The sequence below is a fragment of the Colobus angolensis genome, unplaced genomic scaffold (assembly GCF_000951035.1).
Source record: "Colobus angolensis palliatus isolate OR3802 unplaced genomic scaffold, Cang.pa_1.0 Scaffold3, whole genome shotgun sequence".
Classification (NCBI taxonomy): Eukaryota; Metazoa; Chordata; class Mammalia; order Primates; family Cercopithecidae; genus Colobus; species Colobus angolensis.
In genome coordinates this window covers 586,924-605,811 of record NW_012116265.1, presented here as the reverse complement: position 1 = coordinate 605,811, position 18,888 = coordinate 586,924, and the positions used below count along the sequence as shown (strand labels likewise).

The window sequence follows — 18,888 nt, the reverse complement described above, 5'->3', positions numbered from 1 at the left end:
GCGCTGAGCACCCTCAAGGGCCAGGAACTGTGCTGGGACTTCCTCTTCCGTTGCCAACACCGCTGAGCCGGCCCTGACATAGTAGCCACTGTTAAATGTTGGTGAGACTGAATCCTCTTAGTGAAATTTATAGAAATCACACAAGGGATTATTTGGGTCATTTTGTAAAAGAGGAAGCAGAGGCTCAGAAAAGTGATGTAATGTTTGCAAGGCCACACAACGAGTATAGGAAGAGCCAGGGTTTAACCCAGGTTTCTCTGGCTCCAAAGTGCAGCTATTCCCACCATTCTTAGCTGCTTCTGCCACCCAGCAAAGACTTCTAGGGACAAAAACTACCTTGAAGTCACTGGAAGGTTCCTCGCTAGGAGGCCCTATAGGTCAACCATTTCGGAACCCACAAAGTTGAGGGGTTGGAGCCTGGGCAGGGGGTCCTCTGTTGTTCAGAGACTTAGCTACTGGGCCCATCTTAGAAGCACCTCTACTTCGACCTCCCTCTCCACCACAATGACTTATCTAAGCGGCCATGCCAGTGCCTCCCACGATCTTCCACCCTGGACCCAACCTGCAGCTTCCTATGTTCTGGTTTGCCTGGTGTGAGTTTGAAGTTTGCACATCGCTAAGCAGTTCCCCCGAAGCGCCTTCTTTATGGAGTCTCCCATCTCTCAGGTGATCTCCCCTTGGAAGAAGAAGCTCTGACCCTGTGGTGTCACCCTAGAAGACATCATGTTCAAGAGGGATCAGCATGCCGCTGGAGCCCGGGGAATACGGCCCTGGGAAGGAGAGGAGGCAGGGCACAGGCAGATGTATCTTGCCTCTCAGTGTGAGCCAGGCCCGCTCCTTCTTCCCAGCCTGCTGTGCCTCGTGCCCCAGCCAGCCTCGGTGTCCAGGGCTTGGTGTGCCTGGCATCCTCCCCCAACCTTTCCTAACACCCTCCTGGGCGGAAGCCTACTGAAGCCCTCCTACACCCACTGAGGAGGCCTGCAAATTGTTTTATTAGATTAAAGCAAACATCTGCTGAAGAAGAAAAGCAAAACCTTAATTGGAAGCCCCTGGGGATGTTTGCAGAGACAGATGGGAGAGGATATAATGAAATCACCTCGCTCTGGCCTCCATGCAGACCTCGCAGATAAGGCAACATTGCCAGGCAACAGGACTTTTCCACCTGGAGGCCTGATAAGGGGCTTGGGGGAGCTGCGTGTTTGGAAAATATGATTTTGTAAGTGGGACAAGGGTGTATTGACTCTGCTGTTCCATGGCCTGGGCCCCAACATCAGATAAGCAGCTGCCACTTTCCCTGGGGCACAGGCAGGACCCCCTGGCAGGAACCACTCACATGGAGAAGTCCTGAGCCTCTCAGCCAGGGGAGCAGCTTACCAAAGGGGACACTTCTGACTACCAGGGGCCAGTGGTGGCAATGGCTTTCTCTTTTCCTCTCCTAGACTCTGATTCAGGCCTCCTGGGATGGAGTTGGGTGCTAGGGCTGCTGGGAGCTTGCTAGATTGGAGGGCCCATCCATAGGATGCATTCGAGACCCCAATGCCTCAGGCTCTCCCCACCCATCTTCTCCCAGTGACTCCCGCCCCCTCAGAGTAAAAATCAAAGACCCTGCCAAAGCCCACTAAGTCCTGCATAATGCAAGCCCACACCACCACATCTCCTACCATCCTGGCCTCACTCTTTCCCAGCCACCTTGGCCTTTTTGCTCTTTGTCAAGCTTGCCAGGCATGCTCCTGCCCCAGGGCCTTTGCACTGGCTGTTCACTCTGCCTGGAAAGTTCTTCCTCCATACACCTACATGATTCGCTCCCTGGACCCCTTCAAGTCCTCACTCAAGTTGCTGTCTTAATGAGGTCTACCTTGGCCACTTATTTAGTGAGGCCCACACCCTCCCACTCTGGTATTTTACAGCCATCACCACCTTTTACCCCACTCTAGACTGCACGTATTTATTATGGTTTGCTGTTGATGTCTGTCTCAGCCTAGGACATAGGCTCCAACAAGGTAGGGGCCTTGCCTCTTCTCTTTAGTAGCATATTTCAAGAATCCGGAACAGAGACAGGAACACAACAGGTGCTCAAGACATGTTGGTTGAATGTCTCCCCTTCCCAGACCCCAAACAGCTTTGGTAGAACTGCAGTAAAAGAGGTCCAGAGAGGCCAGAGTGTGGCAGGGCCTGGACTGCTCATCTCCAAGGCAGCTGAGCAACCCTGGGCAATGCCTGGGGGAAGCCCGTTCCCCCACAGCACCATCACACGGGACATTCAGGGGAAAGCAACCTTTTCCGGGAAGGAAAACCAAGGCTGGGACCCAGGGGAGCTTAGCTCTCAACCCAACCCTGCTATTGATTTGGATTTTCTGTGTGACTTGGGACAAGACACTATCTGTCCCTGAGACTCAATTCCCCCTATTGTCAGACAAAATTAGCATCTACCTAAAAGTAATAAACGTCCACATTTATCTAAAACCAATAAACATCCACATTACTGTGTTGGGGACCCACAGCCTGAGGTTAAATCCTTCCTCTGCTACTTGCTAACTATGTGCTGTTAGGCAATTTAGATAACCTCTCTGACTCTCTACCTCCTAATCTATAGGCGAGGATAATGATAGTGACTGCATCACAAGTATGTGAGCCTTTCACCTGCATGGACTGCTTTACTATTCACACACTTGTGAGCAATTCTATCATCCTCCTCCTCGTGGGAAATCATGGGAAAGTGGCTGGCACGGGCCGCTCAGGGAGTTGACAGCAGCCCCAGGATAAGCGGTGTGTCAGGCTGACCCTAGAGCCCAGGGCTCTGCCCACCCCTTCATTCTATCACTGCACCTCGGTTCATGGAAGGCCCTGTTCAGTTTCCCAACCAAGTGCATTCTGGCCTCGGCCCACCCTCACCATTTGGGCCACAACCTTGGTCGGAGGCATTGCAACGACCTGGAGCTGACAAGACACCTCCTAGGTAGGACAGGTGTTTAAAGAGCCACCCTCCACACTAACACCAACCAAGCCCCAGAGCCAGGGACAGAGAAGGGACAAGGCACTGAGTTCCATGTGGTCACAGTACCAAGGACCATTGGAGGAACAGGAACACAATCAGACCACCCACACCTCAGACAGAGAGCCGGTGCAGGTCAGTGTCTTAGCTTGGGTTCCCTGAGACAAGGATTTGAGTGCACGTGGCTGATAAGGAATCCCTGGTAGAAGACCAGGGAGGGAAAATGGGGCTGGAGGGTGAAGGGGTCGGGAAGGGAAAGGAAGCCAATGAAGTGTGTGCTATCAATAAAGTGCACACTGTCAATAAAGTGAGCACTATCAATAAAGTGTACGCTGTCAAAAAAGTGTGCTCTATCAATGAAGTATGTGCTGTCAAAGTGTATGCTGTCAATAAAGTGTGCACTGTCAAAGTGCACGCTGTCAATAAAGTGTGCACTGTCAATAAAGTGTGCACTGTCAATAAAGTGCGCTGTCATAAAGTGTGACCTGTCAATAAAGTGCACGTTATCAATAAAGTGTGTGCTGTCTTAAATAAAGTGTGTGCTACCAATAAAGTGCATGCTATCAAAAAAGTGTGTGCTGGCTAAATAAAGTGTGTGCTGTCAATAAAATGTGTGCTGTCAATAAAGTGTGGGCTGTCTAAATAAAGTGTGCACTGTCAATAAAGTGTGCACTATCAAGCCAGACATCACTGCTGGGAAATGGTACCAAAAAATCCTCAGAATTATCCCACTCAGGGGTACTTACAAGTAAAAGCCTGATATCACTGGCTGAGGGCTGCTCCTGGGGGTAACTCCCTGAACTTGCAGCTTTCTGCAGCCCTCTGGGTTTCTAGGTTGCAGTGAGCCAAGATCGCACCACTGGACTCCAGCCTGGACGACAGAGCAAGACTCTGTCTCAAAAAAAAAAAAAAGAACCTGTGTGTGGACACAGAAGGGTAGATCCCATCAGTGGGAGATTAGTCAGGGCCCTCAAAGCACCAGGAGACATGGGCAGGGCTCTGACCGCACTGTTAGAGTTAGACTCAGGCCTGGCTTGTGGGGGGCCCCAGGGGATCCTGGCCAGCTCTTAGCCTGCATCTCCCCATGGGGGAGAGAGAGGGCTACTTTTGGGACCTCTCTCGGAATGAGCATTTTGGGGAGCTGAACGTCTGTGAGAATCCTCCCTGGATCCCAGAAGACCAAGCTCTGGCAGGGGCTCTGGTGCCTCTCCCCTCCTGTTCACCAGGTCCAATGCCTGTGGTGCTCCCAGAGATGCTGGTTGGACAGCTTCCATCCTCCAGGGAGGCCAGGACACCAGCTCTGCCCCCTGCTCTCCATCCTCCAGGCTAGAACCAGCCACCTTCCTGCAGTCAACATCCCCACAAGATATTGAGAGTGATTTTTTTATTGTGGTAAAATATCCCCAACCTAACATTTACCATCTTAACCATTTTTAGGGACACAGTTCAGTGGCATTAAGTCCAGTTATGTTGCTGTGCAGCCATCACCACTATCTATCTCCAGAACTTTTTCATCTTCCCAAACTCTGTACCCATGAAACACTAACTCTCTGTTTCCTCAGCCCCTGGCAACCAGCATTCTATTTCCCATTTTTGTTGTTGTTGTTTGTTTGAGACAGAGTTTCCCTCTTGTTGCCCAGGCTGGAGTGCAGTGGTGTGATCTTAGCTCACTGCACTCAGCCTCCACCTCTTGGGTTCAAGCGATTCTCCTGCCTCAGCCTTCTAAATAACTGGGATTACAGGCATGTGCCACCAGGGCCGGCTAATTTTGTATCTTTAGTAGAGACGGGGTTTCACCATGTTGGTCAGGCTGTTCTCAAACTCCTGACCTCAGGTGATCTGCTCGCCTCAGCCTCCCAAACTGCTGGGATTACAGGTATGAGCTGATTCACCCTATTTAAGTATAACCACACCCTCACTCAGCACAGCCCTCCCCTTCCCTGCTGACAAATTATGGATGTTACTTCTTATTCATTTTCTGTCTTCACCATCTAGAACGTAGGGCTCCTGTCTGTTCTGTTTAATGCTGTACCCTCAATTGAGTACTGTTCTAGGATGTTCTAAGCACATAGTAGGTGCTTAACAAATGGTCGTTGAATGAATACATAAATGCATGAATGTGGCCATTTCAGTCTTCTTTGAGCTCCCACCAGGTTCTTATTTAGGGACAGGTGTGAGCACAGGTGTGGGACAGGCAGTATTAGTAGAAAACAGCAGCAGCAGCAGATGGAGAGGGGTAGGCAGGAAGGAGGGACTCTGGACGATGCCAGCCAATGATAAACCATCACCCAGATCCCCGGTTCCCTGTGACACTGGGCTCAGGTGGCAAAGAGCTTCCAACATGGTCCTGAGGGTGAGAGTAGCAATGTGGCTGGAGCATCGAGGGCCCCAGAAATAAGGGAAGCCAACCAGGAAATTGACCTTTTACATAAAATATCCAGGTTTTGAGAATGCTCAGGAAGAGGTGAGAGCTGTTCTCAAATTCAGATGGGCTGCCAGTGGCAAGATGGCAATCCTAAGGGGTTGCACTAGGGCTAACGAGTAGGTGTTGCAAGGACTCCTATTTTGGTGGATGTAATAAGAACTGGCCCCCATTCCTCCCTCACTACCCAACAAAAGGTGTCCAACAGTGGCTTACGCTTCCTAGTGAAAGTGAGCCCCCAGTTCCCATGTGCATGCAGAGCCCAGGATTCACTCACCCATGGCTTGAACCTTCAATGGATACATTCAACAGTTACCTGTCAAGTGCGTTTCCTCTGTGCCAGATTGTGTGGCGCTCAGCCCCGTGGAAGTAATGATGACTAAACATTATTCAAATAAATACACATTCAACAACAAAGTGTGAAGGCACAAAACTGGCTTGCCAGAGAGAGAGAGAAGCCTCACTCAGACAGGGGATCAGAGGCCCCTCTAGAGCCTCCTAGATATTGGAGGGAGCCATGAGTGATGGGCGTGCCTCCAGCCTGTGAGACCAGGGGGAGCACACCCTGGGCAGGAGGCATTTCGGGAAAACAGCACGGGGTGCTAGGGCTGCCAGGGACCTCAGTACACATGGAGGAAGGCAAGGTCCAGAGATCGGAGTGACTTGCGCAGGGACACACGGCAAATCGGTGGAACCGTCGAGGGGTGGAGAATGAGCCACAGCCCCCCTGCCTCCCATACCACCTCTTAGAAACCAGATACCCGCTTCGTGGCCAAGACCCACCAGCTCCGAGCGGCGGAGGCCAGAGGTAGCGAGGCGTGAGGTTAGAGGTGGGGCGAGCGGGGACTGGACCCCCAGGGGGTGGGGAAAGGGGCAGGGGGCGGCACCGCTGACGTCATTTCCGGGTTCGGGGTATATAAGCCGGGCGCGCGGGCGCTGCTGCTGCTGCTGCTCTTGCCACTGCAGTGCTCGAGTTCTGTGCAAGGAGCTTGCGGGAGGATCGACCGACAGACGGAAGCACGCCAAGACACTGCACCCCCAGCCCCGCGCCGGTGCCACCGCAGCCCGACCCCGGCCGCCGGTCCAGCCGCCCCTCGCCCGGTGCCTAGGTGCCCGGCCCCACACCGCCAGCTGCTCGGCGTCCGGGTCCGCCATGCGCTCCGCCGCTGTCGTGGCGCTTCTGCTCTGCGCCGGGCAAGGTGAGCGAGAGCGAGGGGCTCGCGGGAGAGGGTCCCGGGCTCCCCTGCCCACCTTAAGGTCCGGGCACCGCGCGGCGCCCAGCGCCCCTCCACATCTCCCTTCGGGCGCGGCGAGTTTTCAGCACCGCGGACAGCGCCGCCGCCTCCCGCCCGACCCTGCAGGGTGGCCTCTGCCCGGGACCCACAGGACGCTTGGGCCTGACTCCCTCCACATCTCCCTTCGGGCGCGGCGAGTTTTCAGCACCGCGGACAGCGCCGCCGCCTCCCGCCCGACCCTGCAGTGTGGCCTCTGCCCGGGACCCACAGGACGCTTGGGCCTGACTCCCAACCCCGCGGGGCAAGGCCCCCTTGTGCCCACCCCTTGTCTGGGCTTGGCGCCTCGGCTGCATCAGGGCCAGTGCCGGTTGCGCGGTGGCCGGCCAAGGTCATTGGGGGGAGGTGGGAGGATGGCTGCTCGCACCCCTCCACCCCTCTTCCCCTTTCATCTCACTCTCCCCGCCTTTCTGCCCTTGACTTCTACTTCTCCATATCATCCCTCACAATCCCCCTCCTCCATCTCTTCCCCTCCGCCTCTGGGGTCTCTCCCTTCCCCTCATCTGTCTCCCACCCCAGTCCCACTGTGCAGCCCTTGGCCTTGTTTTGATAGCGCTCCCTGCTCCAGAGCACACCAGCTCCAGAGCAGAAGTTTCCCAAGGGGGAGGGGGAGGACCTCTCAGTGCAGCCTCTGGGGACCACCCCTCTGTGGACAGCAACTGGGGAAAGGAAACAAAATCAGCCCCAGCCTCTCTTTTTGGTGGGGGCAGTTTTGAGGGGTGGCATTGGGTGGACCGGCCCCAGTGAGCCCAGTCAGGAAGGACTGGGCTCCACTTGGAGCAGAGGAGTGACCCCAGCACTCTCTTCTTCTTCCCAGTCACTGCCCTCCCTGTGAACAGCCCTATGAATAAAGGGGACACCGAGGTAAGAAGGGGTGCTGGGGATGAGGGGTAGGAGGCTCCAGTGGACACTTCACAGCCAGTTCTTGGGCAGCTGCAGGAGTAAGTTCGGCATAAAGCCAAGAGCCAGCACTGCGGCTGCTGAGCCTGGGGACAGCTTGCAAAAGAAGATATCAAAGATTGCTTGCTTTCCCTGCTGTCCTGCTGTGGGGACTTCCCCAGCTTCCTCTGAGCTGCATGTGCAGCAGAAGAGGCCTGCATCTTACCTACTGGGCCGAGGTGCCTGACCTCAGGCTGTCTTGAACACTCTGAATCCAGTAGGCCCACCAGGGGCTGGTGGGGGTGGCTTCTCTCTAGTTGTGGTTGTCCACAGACCTGTAAAAATGGCCTTCGCCTGCCTGGCTCTGGCCTCCGCCTTTACTCTTTCTGTCCCCCTGAAAGGCTCTGCCAGCAACTACCCACACCCAGCAGGCTCTCCAGCCCTGGCTCTCCCAAAGGAACACGATGAAAACATCTTGATCACGGCTCCTGCACCCACGGTCCCGCCATAGGGGCTAGTCATGGAGGTCACCCAGGAAAGGGCCTTAGGAGACACTGGTAGGGGTTTCTCTGGCAGCAAGAGACACGACACGCTGGGTGTGTACTTGGAATTCATTCATGGCTGAGCTGGGGCTGTTTTTTCCAGGCTTTAGTGCTCAGCCAAATCTTCACTTGAGGGTCAGAGAAATTTCTACTCCCCACCTTCCCAGAAACTATTTTCTTCCAGTAGACACCACAGTTAAAATCGAAACCATCCAAGGGATTCCAACCTCAGTTTGTTCAATTATATTTCCTAGGTTTGAGTTGCAGATAAGACAGAACTTAAACCTCTACCATTCATTCTAGCTGTGTGACCTTGGGAAAATTCCTTAATTTCTCTGAGCTCTGCCTTTTTCTCCTTTTCCTTGAGGGGAGGTGTAAAGAGTAGGAATCACGGATGTGAATTGCCTAGCGCATAGTAGGTCCTTAGTAAATTGGTACTGTTATTCCTAGAGCTGCCTTCTTGATCTCCCCATCCCTCTCCAGACCCTTTACCCAATTCCTGCCGCCCAGAAAATGCCCTCACGAACAGGTGGTTATCTGATATTCCCAGTGTAAGGTCTGGGGTTGCAGGGAGATACAGGGTACAGGCTGCTGGGCTCTCCTTGCCAGATCCCTTATGGGAGACACTCTGGTCACCATATTATACCCAGCAGTCTGTGGTCAGGGGCACCAGAACAGCTGGTTAAGACCTGAAGATTCTATATAATGTTGTTGTGACTACACACATTATAGAGCACTTGCCAGTTTGCCATCTTGGATTCTTGGACCAGTTGCCTTGGCATCCCGTAGACACAGCCTCCCACCTGCTCACTCCCTGCCGGTGTTGCCTGATGCCTGTCTGACACCTCCTGCTCTCTACTCAGCCCTCGGCTGTGGAAGCAGGGCTGGAGTTGTGCACCCCTCCCTGGGCGTGCTGACACTCCATGCTTGAGAGAGTGTTTTTCCATCTGTACCTCATTACCCTGGGAGAGCAGTTGGGAAGGTATTCTCACTCCTGTTTTATAAATGAGGACACTGAGGCTCAGAGAGGTTAAGTCACTTGTCCAAGATCACACAACTATGATACCACATTACAGTGGGCACCATCATCAAAGATCACTCATTTATCAGGTGCCTAATTATCCACAGCACCTTTGCGGGCACAGGATAGGACTTTCAGAGGCATGGCTGTGGTTGACCTGGGACGTGCTCCCAGGTGTAGTCAGTGTTTGCTCACATGCCGCCAGGGGATTCATCCATCCCATGGTGAACATGGAGTGAGAATATGAAGCTGTGACTCCTCGCATGTGACAACACCATGGGTATTGGCAAACGGTAACCTACATCCTATTTCCAAACGGGGTAGAGACAGGGAAGGTCTTTGTCTCCTCTGGGCAGTTCAGAAGGACTTCCTGGAGGAACTGACCTTTGGACATCTTCATGATCAGAGCACTTTTGTAAGACATCCTTTTAGTGCCTACAAGCAGCTTTCTCATGTTTAGAGAAATAGCACTTGGGGCTGAGAAGGTACCAGGCACCATTCCCTACACCCCATTCTCACCATGATCCACCTTAGAGGGGAACCTGCTGGCCATGTGGTTGGAGTGCCTGACACGTGGTAAGCACTGTATAAGGGTTTTCTATTATCATTGCTATCACTGTCTGGCTAAGAAAGCAGAGCTGTGTACCTGAGCCAGGGATCATGGACTTCCAAAGACAAAAGCAAATATGCTCTGTTCTCACTAGAAATTCACCTTAAGAGCCTCCAGAGACTGAGCCCCATGATCAAACCAACCCCAACCTGCCCCCGCACTCTGTTCCCAGGTGATGAAATGCATCGTTGAGGTCATCTCCGACACACTTTCCAAGCCCAGCCCCATGCCTGTCAGCCAGGAGTGTTTCGAGACACTCCGAGGAGGTATGAGCTGGAAGCTAGGGGTGAGGGCTGCTGCCTGCTGGGCTGGGAGGCTAGGAGATGGGTGTGTGGCTTTTGGTGGAATTAATGATTTAACTCAACAGTCACTGACTGAGTGCCCATCATGTCCAGGCACTGCACTGGGGTCCGAGGTGTATAGACAGTTGGAGGGGTTGTAGTGCAGGTGCTTACAGACTGGCAGAGGGGATGCATATGAACATAATTAACTAGAACTCCAGGCAAAATGAAACCAGGGCTGGAACAGCAAGCCCCCAGACTGTGAGCTCCCTATGGACAAAGATTTTGTGTGCTGTATCCCAGTGCCTAGAACAGCCTCTGGCCCCTGAAGACACCCTCTAGATGTGTGATGAATAAAGGAATGTTATGGGTGGACATGAGAAGGACAAAATCTTTCCAGGCAACCAGTCAAGTTTTTACTAACTGCTGGATAGAGCCAGCAGCATTTTGGTTGGGCTTTAAAAGAAACATTGGAAACCGACGGGTGGAAAAATGAAGACAAGGTTGTCCAGGTGTGGTAGACAGTGTGAGCGCAGGCATGGAGATGGGAACCTATTGTATTTAAAGAGACCCTCACTCATCCTCAGGGGCTGCCACCCCTTGGCTAAGGTCTGGGTGCTGGGGCAGTGGCTGACTTCTCTGATATAGTAGGAAACTGACACACACCTTGGAAAGGAGGTAATTTCAAAAGTGTTATCTCAAGACCCAGCCTTGCTGCCGCCACCCTGGTTTTGAGTTTCCAGAGTAAATTCCTTGTGCTCAGCTGAAAATACTGATGGTAATCTCTTTCTCGGCCGTTCTCTGGAAACCACCCATGACGACTCTTCTTCGTTGCAGATGAACGGATCCTTTCCATTCTGAGACATCAGAATTTACTGAAGGAGCTCCAAGACCTCGCTCTCCAAGGTATTTTCCAGCCACTGCACATGACTCTGGGTAAATTCCAGTCACTGAGAGTCAGAAAATGTGGTGGAAGGTTCAGCAAGTTCCTCTCTGGGACTGTCATTTCCTTTCAATTATAAAGCGGAAAAGCTGGATCTGCCGTGCCACCTGGCTCAATCTGTTATTGATATTGTTAAAAAAAATCAAGGCCCAGAGAGGTTGAGTGACTTGTACAAGGTCACATAGTGAATACAGACATGCCAAATGCAGCTGCCCTAAAACCCATGGCCTCTGCAGTTCAGTCATTTTAGGAAGTAACTTTATGAAGTAGTGAGCCGTTCGTCACTGACGATATTCAAGCCAAGTCTGGACAGGATACTGGGGTGGAGGGTGAAAGCTGTCATCATCCCACAGTTAGCCTCTGTGCCCAGCCCCCCAGCTCCTTCCAGGCTTGATGCAAAGCACAGCCCTACCCTCGCAAACCAGGAAGCCTGAGTTCGGCCCTGCACCTGCCCAGCTGACTCCCTGTGGGAAGTGGCTATTTCCACCGGGGCAGGACCACTGGTGGTGGTGTGTCTCTCCCTGAGAACAGGGCATTAGAGCATGAATCCAGCATCTGCTTCCCAACGAAGCAAGAGTGTTTTTCAGGGCTGGGCTTGTGTCTGGGGTGGGGTGGGAGTATGAAGGCTGCTCTGGCTCCAGGATGGGCCCCACTCTGAGGCCTTTGGGGCAGACCAGGCCATGTGTGAGAACAGAGAGGGCTTTGGGGAGGAGGCGCATAAACACAGCCACAGCAATAGGATTCCTATGGCCTTTTCCAAGCTAACACACTGTTCTTCCTCCCACTCACGAGCCAGCCTGGGTGGCAAGCACCCATCTCCTATTGTTGTTGGAGGGGGCAGGGAGTGCTGGGCGCAGCTGGGACTATTACTACCTGGATGGTTATGTCATCATCAGTGACCTTGGACTAGTGTGTTTTTTTTTTTAAATTAAGCATTAAATATTTTATTACAATAACTTTAAAATTAAATATTGAATGACTAACTGATTACATTTAAATAATTAAATAGACTGTCAACAGAGACTATTATAGGAGAATGTGTCCTGAAACCTCTGTATTCACATACACATGTGTATCCAGTATAAGCAGCATCCAACATACGTATATATGACTGTTTTCCATTAACAGAGTCCTGGATGTATTTCTGTCCATCCATCTATCCATCCACTCCCTCTTGGGCTCTAGTAACATCTTCTGTGTGCTTCTGTCTTAGCGTTTACCACACAGCAACCCTGTTTTCTAGATAAGCACCCAACTCTTGGAGAGCCCAAGTTGCCCAAGGAGCTAGGAAATAGCCAGAAGGGAACTGGAACCCATGTTGACTGAGGTCAGGGCTGGGCGTGGTCCCCGGCCCACAGCTGCCCAGGAAAGCGCATTGTTGGGGAAGAAATGAGGACCAGCAGCAGAGCTGGGCTAGGCCAACATCAGGAATCAGGCACAGGTGTGGGGACAGTCAGAGGAGGCAGCAGCGGCGGCGGGAGAGGGGTTTCTGGGTCACGGCAGCAGGCGCCAACCCTGGGCTCAGATGTGGGCACAGGGCTTGGCCTTCTCCTGGGGCCTGGACTCACAGCGTCCAAGGGTAGCAGGGCTTGCCTGAATCAAGAGCTGCCACCATTGCTGCCTGCTGCAGGGTTCCTAGAGCTACCGGCCAGGTCCTGAGGGGTTCCCCACCCCCAACTCCTGCCCCTGGGCCCCTTACTCCATCTGAGCCTTTCCGGCTGTGTGAGGCCACAGCACGCTTGCTCTGGCCTCCTGGGGAGAAGCTGAATCTGGCGAGGCAGTGTGGCTGCCTGAGGGCCCAGCTGAGAGAGGTGAGGGACGCCAAGCCTTCGCCGCCCCATCAGTGTCTCATTGGGCAGGCCCTGAACATGATGTACCTAGTTTACAGATGGGGAAATGGAGGCCTTCACCCTTATAGATGAATATGCCAGGGCTGGAACCAATGGGACTTTTCCCTCTTTTTCTCATACCAGGTGCCAAGGAGAGGGCACATCAGCAGAAGAAACACAGCGGTTTTGAAGATGAACTCTCGGAGGTTCTTGAGAACCAGAGCAGCCAGGCCGAGTTGAAAGGTCTGTCCCAGCCAGTCTGGCCAGAGGTGGGGAAGGGAGGGCGGCAATGGGAACAGTGGCTACGATGGACCCAGGGGTCTGATGAGTTGGGAGCCCCACCCATAATCCCTTATTTCCCTCTTGCTACAAGTGGGGAAAGTGCTGCCCAGACAAAGTCCCTTGCCCAAGGTGAATGGCATGACCAGGGGTTTCAACCTGGGCCTGCCTCACACCAAAGCCCTCGCTCGGTCCCGTCTGCCCAGAACAGAGGCTGACACTCTAGGCCAGGAGGTCTCTGGAATGGCAGGTGCACAACTTCAACTCTGGGTCTACCCAGTGGCCACTGTAGCAGAGCCCCCGCCCCCAGTGCCTGCCCTCCTGGGATGCGGTGGGGCCTCAGAATAGCCAGGATGCAGGAGGACCACAGACAGAGCAGGTGTGAAACGTGAAATGAACCCATATCATCTTTCTTGAAACCAAAGAGCTTCTAGGAGTCCAAGAGGTCATGGCTGAGGTCAGTGTGACACTCTGAGCCATCCTCCCTGCCTGGGGAGAGCCACAAACCGGCCCCATGGCGCCTCTGCTCTCCATGTAGAAGATGGGCCGGTAAGGCCGGTGTTCAGGAGCTGTATCCCGGTGTCTCCCGTCTGGGGCTGAGAGGGAAAGCCCTCAAGGGAGGCCCAGGTGCCCTCACATTGGCTGAAGCTTTAATGAGGCAGGCAGCCATGTGTCAGTGCAAAGAGATCCTGAACTTGGCATTTGGAGGCTTGGGTTCCAGGCTCAGCTCTGCTGCCTGCAAAATGCGTGAGATGGACAGGTCATCTTACCTTTCTGCAGATCATTTTGGGTTTCTGTGAAATAGGCATGGGAGCACCTTTCACCAGAGTCCTGGTGAAGCTCAGATGGTGGAATGTACTTGGCAGCACTTTGTTCAGTGGTCATTACTCTAATGACGGGAGGAATTTTTACTTATTCAAAGGCTGTCTTTAAGGCAGCCACAATAAAATACCTTTTAACGAAACCCTAAAATTTTGCAGAATTGAGCCCTTTCACAGGATGCTGAAGACAGAGAAGCCCCATATGGAGGGGAGAATGAAGTTGCAGACATGGTACCTCTTACACAGAGAGGTTAAGCAACTTGCCCAAGAACACACAGCTGACATATTAATTTTCAGTTCAGGCTTTATCTCCTGGATTAATTCTTAAGGTCTGGATTTTTGTGTTTTGTTCTTTGAATAATAACCTGTTTTAAAAGTCAGGATTAAAAAGAAAGAAACAAATCCAGCTGTGCTCAGATCAAGCCTGACCTGGACAGAGGGGTAACCCTAATCGTTGTCTGGGCTGGGCTCGCTGGAAGCCAAGAAACATAATGAGTATAATCTGAAATTAGCCTGTGGGGAGGCCCCACACGTGGTCCGGTCCTCAGGGCCTGACTTGGCTGTGCTGTGTCTGCAGAGGCGATGGAAGAGCCATCCTCCAATGATGCTATGGAGAAAAGAGAGGATTCCAAGGAGGCAGAGAAAAGTGGTGAAGCCACTGACGGAGCCAGGCCCCAGGCCCTCCCGGAGCCCAGGCAGGAGTCCAAGACTGAGGGGAACAATCAGGCCCCTGGGGAGGAAGAGGAGGAGGAGGAGGAGGCCACCAACACCCACCCTCCAGCCAGCCTCCCCAGCCAGAAATACCCAGGCCCACAGGCCGAGGGGGACAGTGAGGGCCTCTCTCAGGGTCTGGTGGACAGAGAGAAGGGCCTGAGTGCAGAGCCAGGGTGGCAGGCAAAGAGAGAAGAGGAGGAGGAGGAGGAAGCCGAGGCTGGAGAGGAGGCTGTCCCCGAGGAAGAAGGCCCCACTGCAGCGCTGAAGCCCCACCCGAGCTTTGGCTACAAGGAGATCCGGAAAGGCGAGAGTACGTATGATGGCGGAGACCTCAACCAACGCGTCTGGGAGGGGGACGGGTGGGAGGGGAGCCTTCTCCATAACCTCATTCCACCTTCATAACAACCCTGAAAGGTAGGTATTAGCTCCATTTCCCACATGGACAAATGAGGTTCAGAGAGGTTAAGTAATTTGCCCAAGGTCACACAGCTAATTTGTAGTAAAAGCTGAGGTTCTACCCCAGATTTCTCTGACTCCAAAACCATGCATTTCCTACTATTCCACATAGCCTGCCCCCACCAACCCTGGAAGCTAGTGGGGGGTGATGGGTGGGCTGGCTTTGGGAACAGAGACCATGGCAAGAGGGCACAGGCCGATCTGGGAACAGTGTCAGCTTCAACTAGGGTTTAGGAGAGGCCCTGGCTCCCCCTGCAGGCCTATCAGGGTCTTTCCTCACTCTCCAGCTGTCGGGCTTCTGGGGTGAGGATGAGGGGAAGAGGCAGGCTCCAGCTAACCCACCACTCTGAGCTGAGGGGGTCTTGCAAAGCCTGGCATCAAGAAGGTTTTTCCCGCTAAGTGTCATCACTGTGGAGAGGCTGGGTTGCGCCCTACGAGCCAAGGTCTGTGGCCCTAAAAGTGGCCGCAGCAGAGGCCCCCGGGGAGTGGCAGAGACTGGGAAAATGGTGGTCCCCCACCCATTCTCCTGCTCTTGCCCACCAGCTGCTCCAGGTCGGTCAGAGGCTCTGGCTGTGGATGGAGCTGGGAAGCCTGGGGCTGAGGAGGCTCAGGTCCCCGAAGGGAAGGGAGAGCAGGAGTACTCCCCGCAGAAAGAGGAGGAGGAGGAGATGGCGGGGGCCCCGCAAGGCCTCTTCCGGGGTGGGAAGAGCAGGGAGCTGGAGCAGGAAGAGGAGCGGCTCTCCAAGGAGTGGGAGGACTCCAAACGCTGGAGCAAGATGGACCAGCTGGCCAAGGAACTGACAGCTGAGAAGCGGCTGGAGGGGCAGCAGGAGGAGGAGGACAACCCGGACCGTTCCATGAAGCTCTCCTTCCGGGCCCGGGCCTACGGCTTCAGGGGCCCTGGGCCACAGCTGCGACAAGGCTGGAGGCCATCCTCCCAGGAAGACAGCGTTGAGGCGGGCCTGCCCCTCCAGGTTCGAGGCTACCCTGAGGAGAAGAAAGAGGAGGAAGGCAGTGCCAACCGCAGACCAGAGGTTGGTATGGGGCGGGAGCCAGCTCTGTGCTGGGCTGCGGAGAGTGGGTCCAGCAGGGGCAGCCACACCCAGACACACAGCTCCTACCCCACTGAGGGGACACAGCCCCCTTGGAGTCTGGGGATGGAGAGATGCTCAGACCGGGGGCTCTCAGGGCAGGAGAATGCCTTGGCTCCCAGGAGGCATCCAGCAAAGCTGGCTGGGAGATGGGAGGAGCTCAGATCAGCCTGTGGCAACAGGGTGGCGCCGAGTGGGACTTTGTCCCGAAGGCAGTAGGGAGCCTTGCAGGTCATGCCCTGGAAAAACCATGCGGTGGGTCTGGCCATGTCCCTTCCTGGCCCCCAGGCAACCCAGGCACAGCCTCCTCCCAGGCTCAGGCCCTGCATCTGGCCCATGAGGGTAACGGGGCAGGGCAGGGGTAGGGCCAGGGGACCTCTTGCCTGTGGGCATCAGGCGGGAGCCACAGGATGTGAGCCGGAAGACCTGGGCTCTGCCTCCACCTGGCTGTGTGGACTCGGGCAGGTCACTCCCCTCCTCTGAGCCTCTTGGGTTCCCCCATTTATGAAGTAGGGGTAAGGAGTCTCCTCTGCCCATTTCATTACCATGACTGGAACACACAAGGGCTTTGAAAACCAGCACCCCTGGAGAAGATGAATGGGGCGTGGGGACACAGCCCACAGGAGCAGGGTGGGAGCTAGCATCCCTGGCAGGTAGGCGGCTGGGATACCTGGTTCAAGCCTTAGTGTCCAGGTGGGAACCAGGGCTCTGTGGGAAGACTGACACCGTCCGTGGCCCCGACCCCAAGGTTCTTCTCTGTTCACCTAGAAGAGGGTGCGGCCCCTTCTTTGGGTCCCCGACCCCCTCTCTGGGCCTGGCAGTCTGAGAGGAAGAAGGCTCCATGTTGGCAGCTGGAGCAGGAGAGGGCATCTGCCCCTGTGCCTGGGAGCCCAGGGTGAGGGACTGAGGAGAGAATGGGGAAAGCTGGAGAGAATGGGGGCCCAGAGGTGCCACCAGTTTCCTTTCTCCGCAAGCAAAGGGAGCTCCAGACAACAGGGCAGAGAAATGGGACCCCCGCGGCATGTGGACAGGATGGGGTGGGGGCCTCCTCGACACAGCCCAAGGGTCTTCATAGAAACCCCAGCCTCGCAGAACACCCCCCCTCCAGGGCCTGCTCCAAGACGAAGTGGCTGTAGGGTCTATTTCCATGGCCTGCAATGATCAATGTTGGGGTCCATGGGCCAGGATGCCCTCGGCAGCCTCAAATCTGGCAGTGACCCCGGGAAAATGACCCCTCCCAGATCGAAAGAGGCAGCCTTCCCTGCATTCCTGCTCCGAGTCTTGAGGGTATGCTCTGTGGGTGTCCAAGTTCTGAGGCCTGGAAACTTCTGGAGACTGGGGCATAGAACAGGGCTCAGAGGAGGGGTCCTGTTTCCCTGAACTTGGGCAGCCAGAGCTCGGGATCCTCTCACAATCAGGACCAGGGATCAAAGCCCAGCCCTAGGCAGGCCGACGTGGGGTAGCTCCCCCAGCATGCAGCCCTGCCTCAGGCCCCACATTCCCCCCAGGTGGGAAGGCTGCAGAAGACAGACCTGGAAGCCCCGGGCTAGCCTCACCCTAGGTCCTGGCACCCATGGGCCAGGCCGAGGGAGGGGGGCTCTTCGGGACACTGTAAGCTTTGTTTTCCGTGTGCCCTGAAAGAACAGACTCCCACTTGTCCAGAACCATTTGAGAGGAAGTGGGGCCTGGATAAGAGGCCACCAAGCGCAGTGTGGGAACAGGGTCCCCGACATCAGCCACCTTCTTGTCCATAATAATCCCGAGAGCAGCAGGCTCGTATCACTGTCTCCATGACCGATGAGGCCTCTGAGGCTCAGAGAGACGAAGCCACCTGTCCAAGGCCACACAGCTAACCCAGTGCCTTTCTGACTTCCTGTGCCTTCCGTGCCACTGGCCAGGCTGGCCCGAGTGACCTCCAATGTCTCTCCTAGGACCAGGAGCTGGAGAGCCTGTCGGCCATCGAGGCGGAGCTGGAGAAAGTGGCCCACCAGCTGCAGGCACTGCGGCGGGGCTGAGACATCGGCTGGCAGGGCTGGCCCCGGGGCACCTTGTGGTCCTGGCTCTGCTGTCCCCTTGGCAAGTCCTGGCCAGACAGCCCAGACGCTGCTTTCGGTAGGGAGGCAGCCTCCAGCCTGCCCAAGCCCAGGCCACTCTGTCACCCCCCACACACCTTGTCTCCTACTCTTGACTCCTCCCTGCCCTGGAACGTCCTCTGCAGGGCAGCCTCACAACTTTAAACATTGACGACTCCTTCTCTGAACACAGGCAGCTTTCTAGAAGTTTCCCTTCCTCCATCCTATCCATTGGACACAACTGCAATAACTTCTGACCTTTTGGTGAAAGCTGAGAACTCCTGACTGTAACATAATCTGTATGAGATTTATCTAAAGAAAAATAAATCTGTTCCGGGCTTTTTCCTCTGAATTTTTTCCCCTCTCAACTTAGAGTGGAGTGGTATGCACTGGATTTGGGCAAAGGGACAAAGGGAGGTTCAGTCCGCCTAGGGGACTCCTTTCTGGGCCACTTCCTGGCTGTGGGATCTTGAGCAAATGACTTTGTTAACTCTGAGCCTCAGTTTCCTCACCCGTAAAATGGGAATGCTGGCCTGCCTCAGAGTGTTTGTAGGGACTAAAGCACACTTGCCGAGGGCCGCCAGGTTCCTGCCTCTTCCCATCCCCAGTCACATCTGAACTGGGCCATGCACAGGCAGGGCCAG

The 18,888-nt window shown here is 54.6% G+C and overlaps 1 protein-coding gene across 4 annotated transcripts; it reads left to right on the top strand.

Annotated features, from left to right (window-relative positions):
- Nucleotides 1-6,307: 6,307 nt before the first annotated feature.
- CHGA (chromogranin A) lies at nt 6,308-18,596 on the top strand. Of its 4 annotated transcripts, XM_011949380.1 has the most exons (8): nt 6,308-6,613; nt 7,524-7,570; nt 9,931-10,024; nt 10,877-10,945; nt 12,956-13,054; nt 14,489-14,935; nt 15,634-16,115; nt 18,104-18,596. In XM_011949380.1, the coding sequence occupies exons 1-8, from the start codon at nt 6,568-6,570 to the stop codon at nt 18,185-18,187; spliced, it is 1,368 nt and encodes a 455-aa protein (XP_011804770.1). In that variant the 5' UTR covers nt 6,308-6,567; the 3' UTR covers nt 18,188-18,596. The 4 variants fall into 4 exon arrangements, with proteins under 4 accessions (XP_011804770.1, XP_011804769.1, XP_011804772.1 ...); XM_011949379.1 differs by lacking the exon at nt 18,104-18,596 and having other exon boundaries at nt 15,634-16,523; XM_011949382.1 differs by lacking the exon at nt 14,489-14,935 and having other exon boundaries at nt 6,315-6,613.
- The last annotated feature ends 292 nt before the right edge of the window (nt 18,597-18,888 follow it).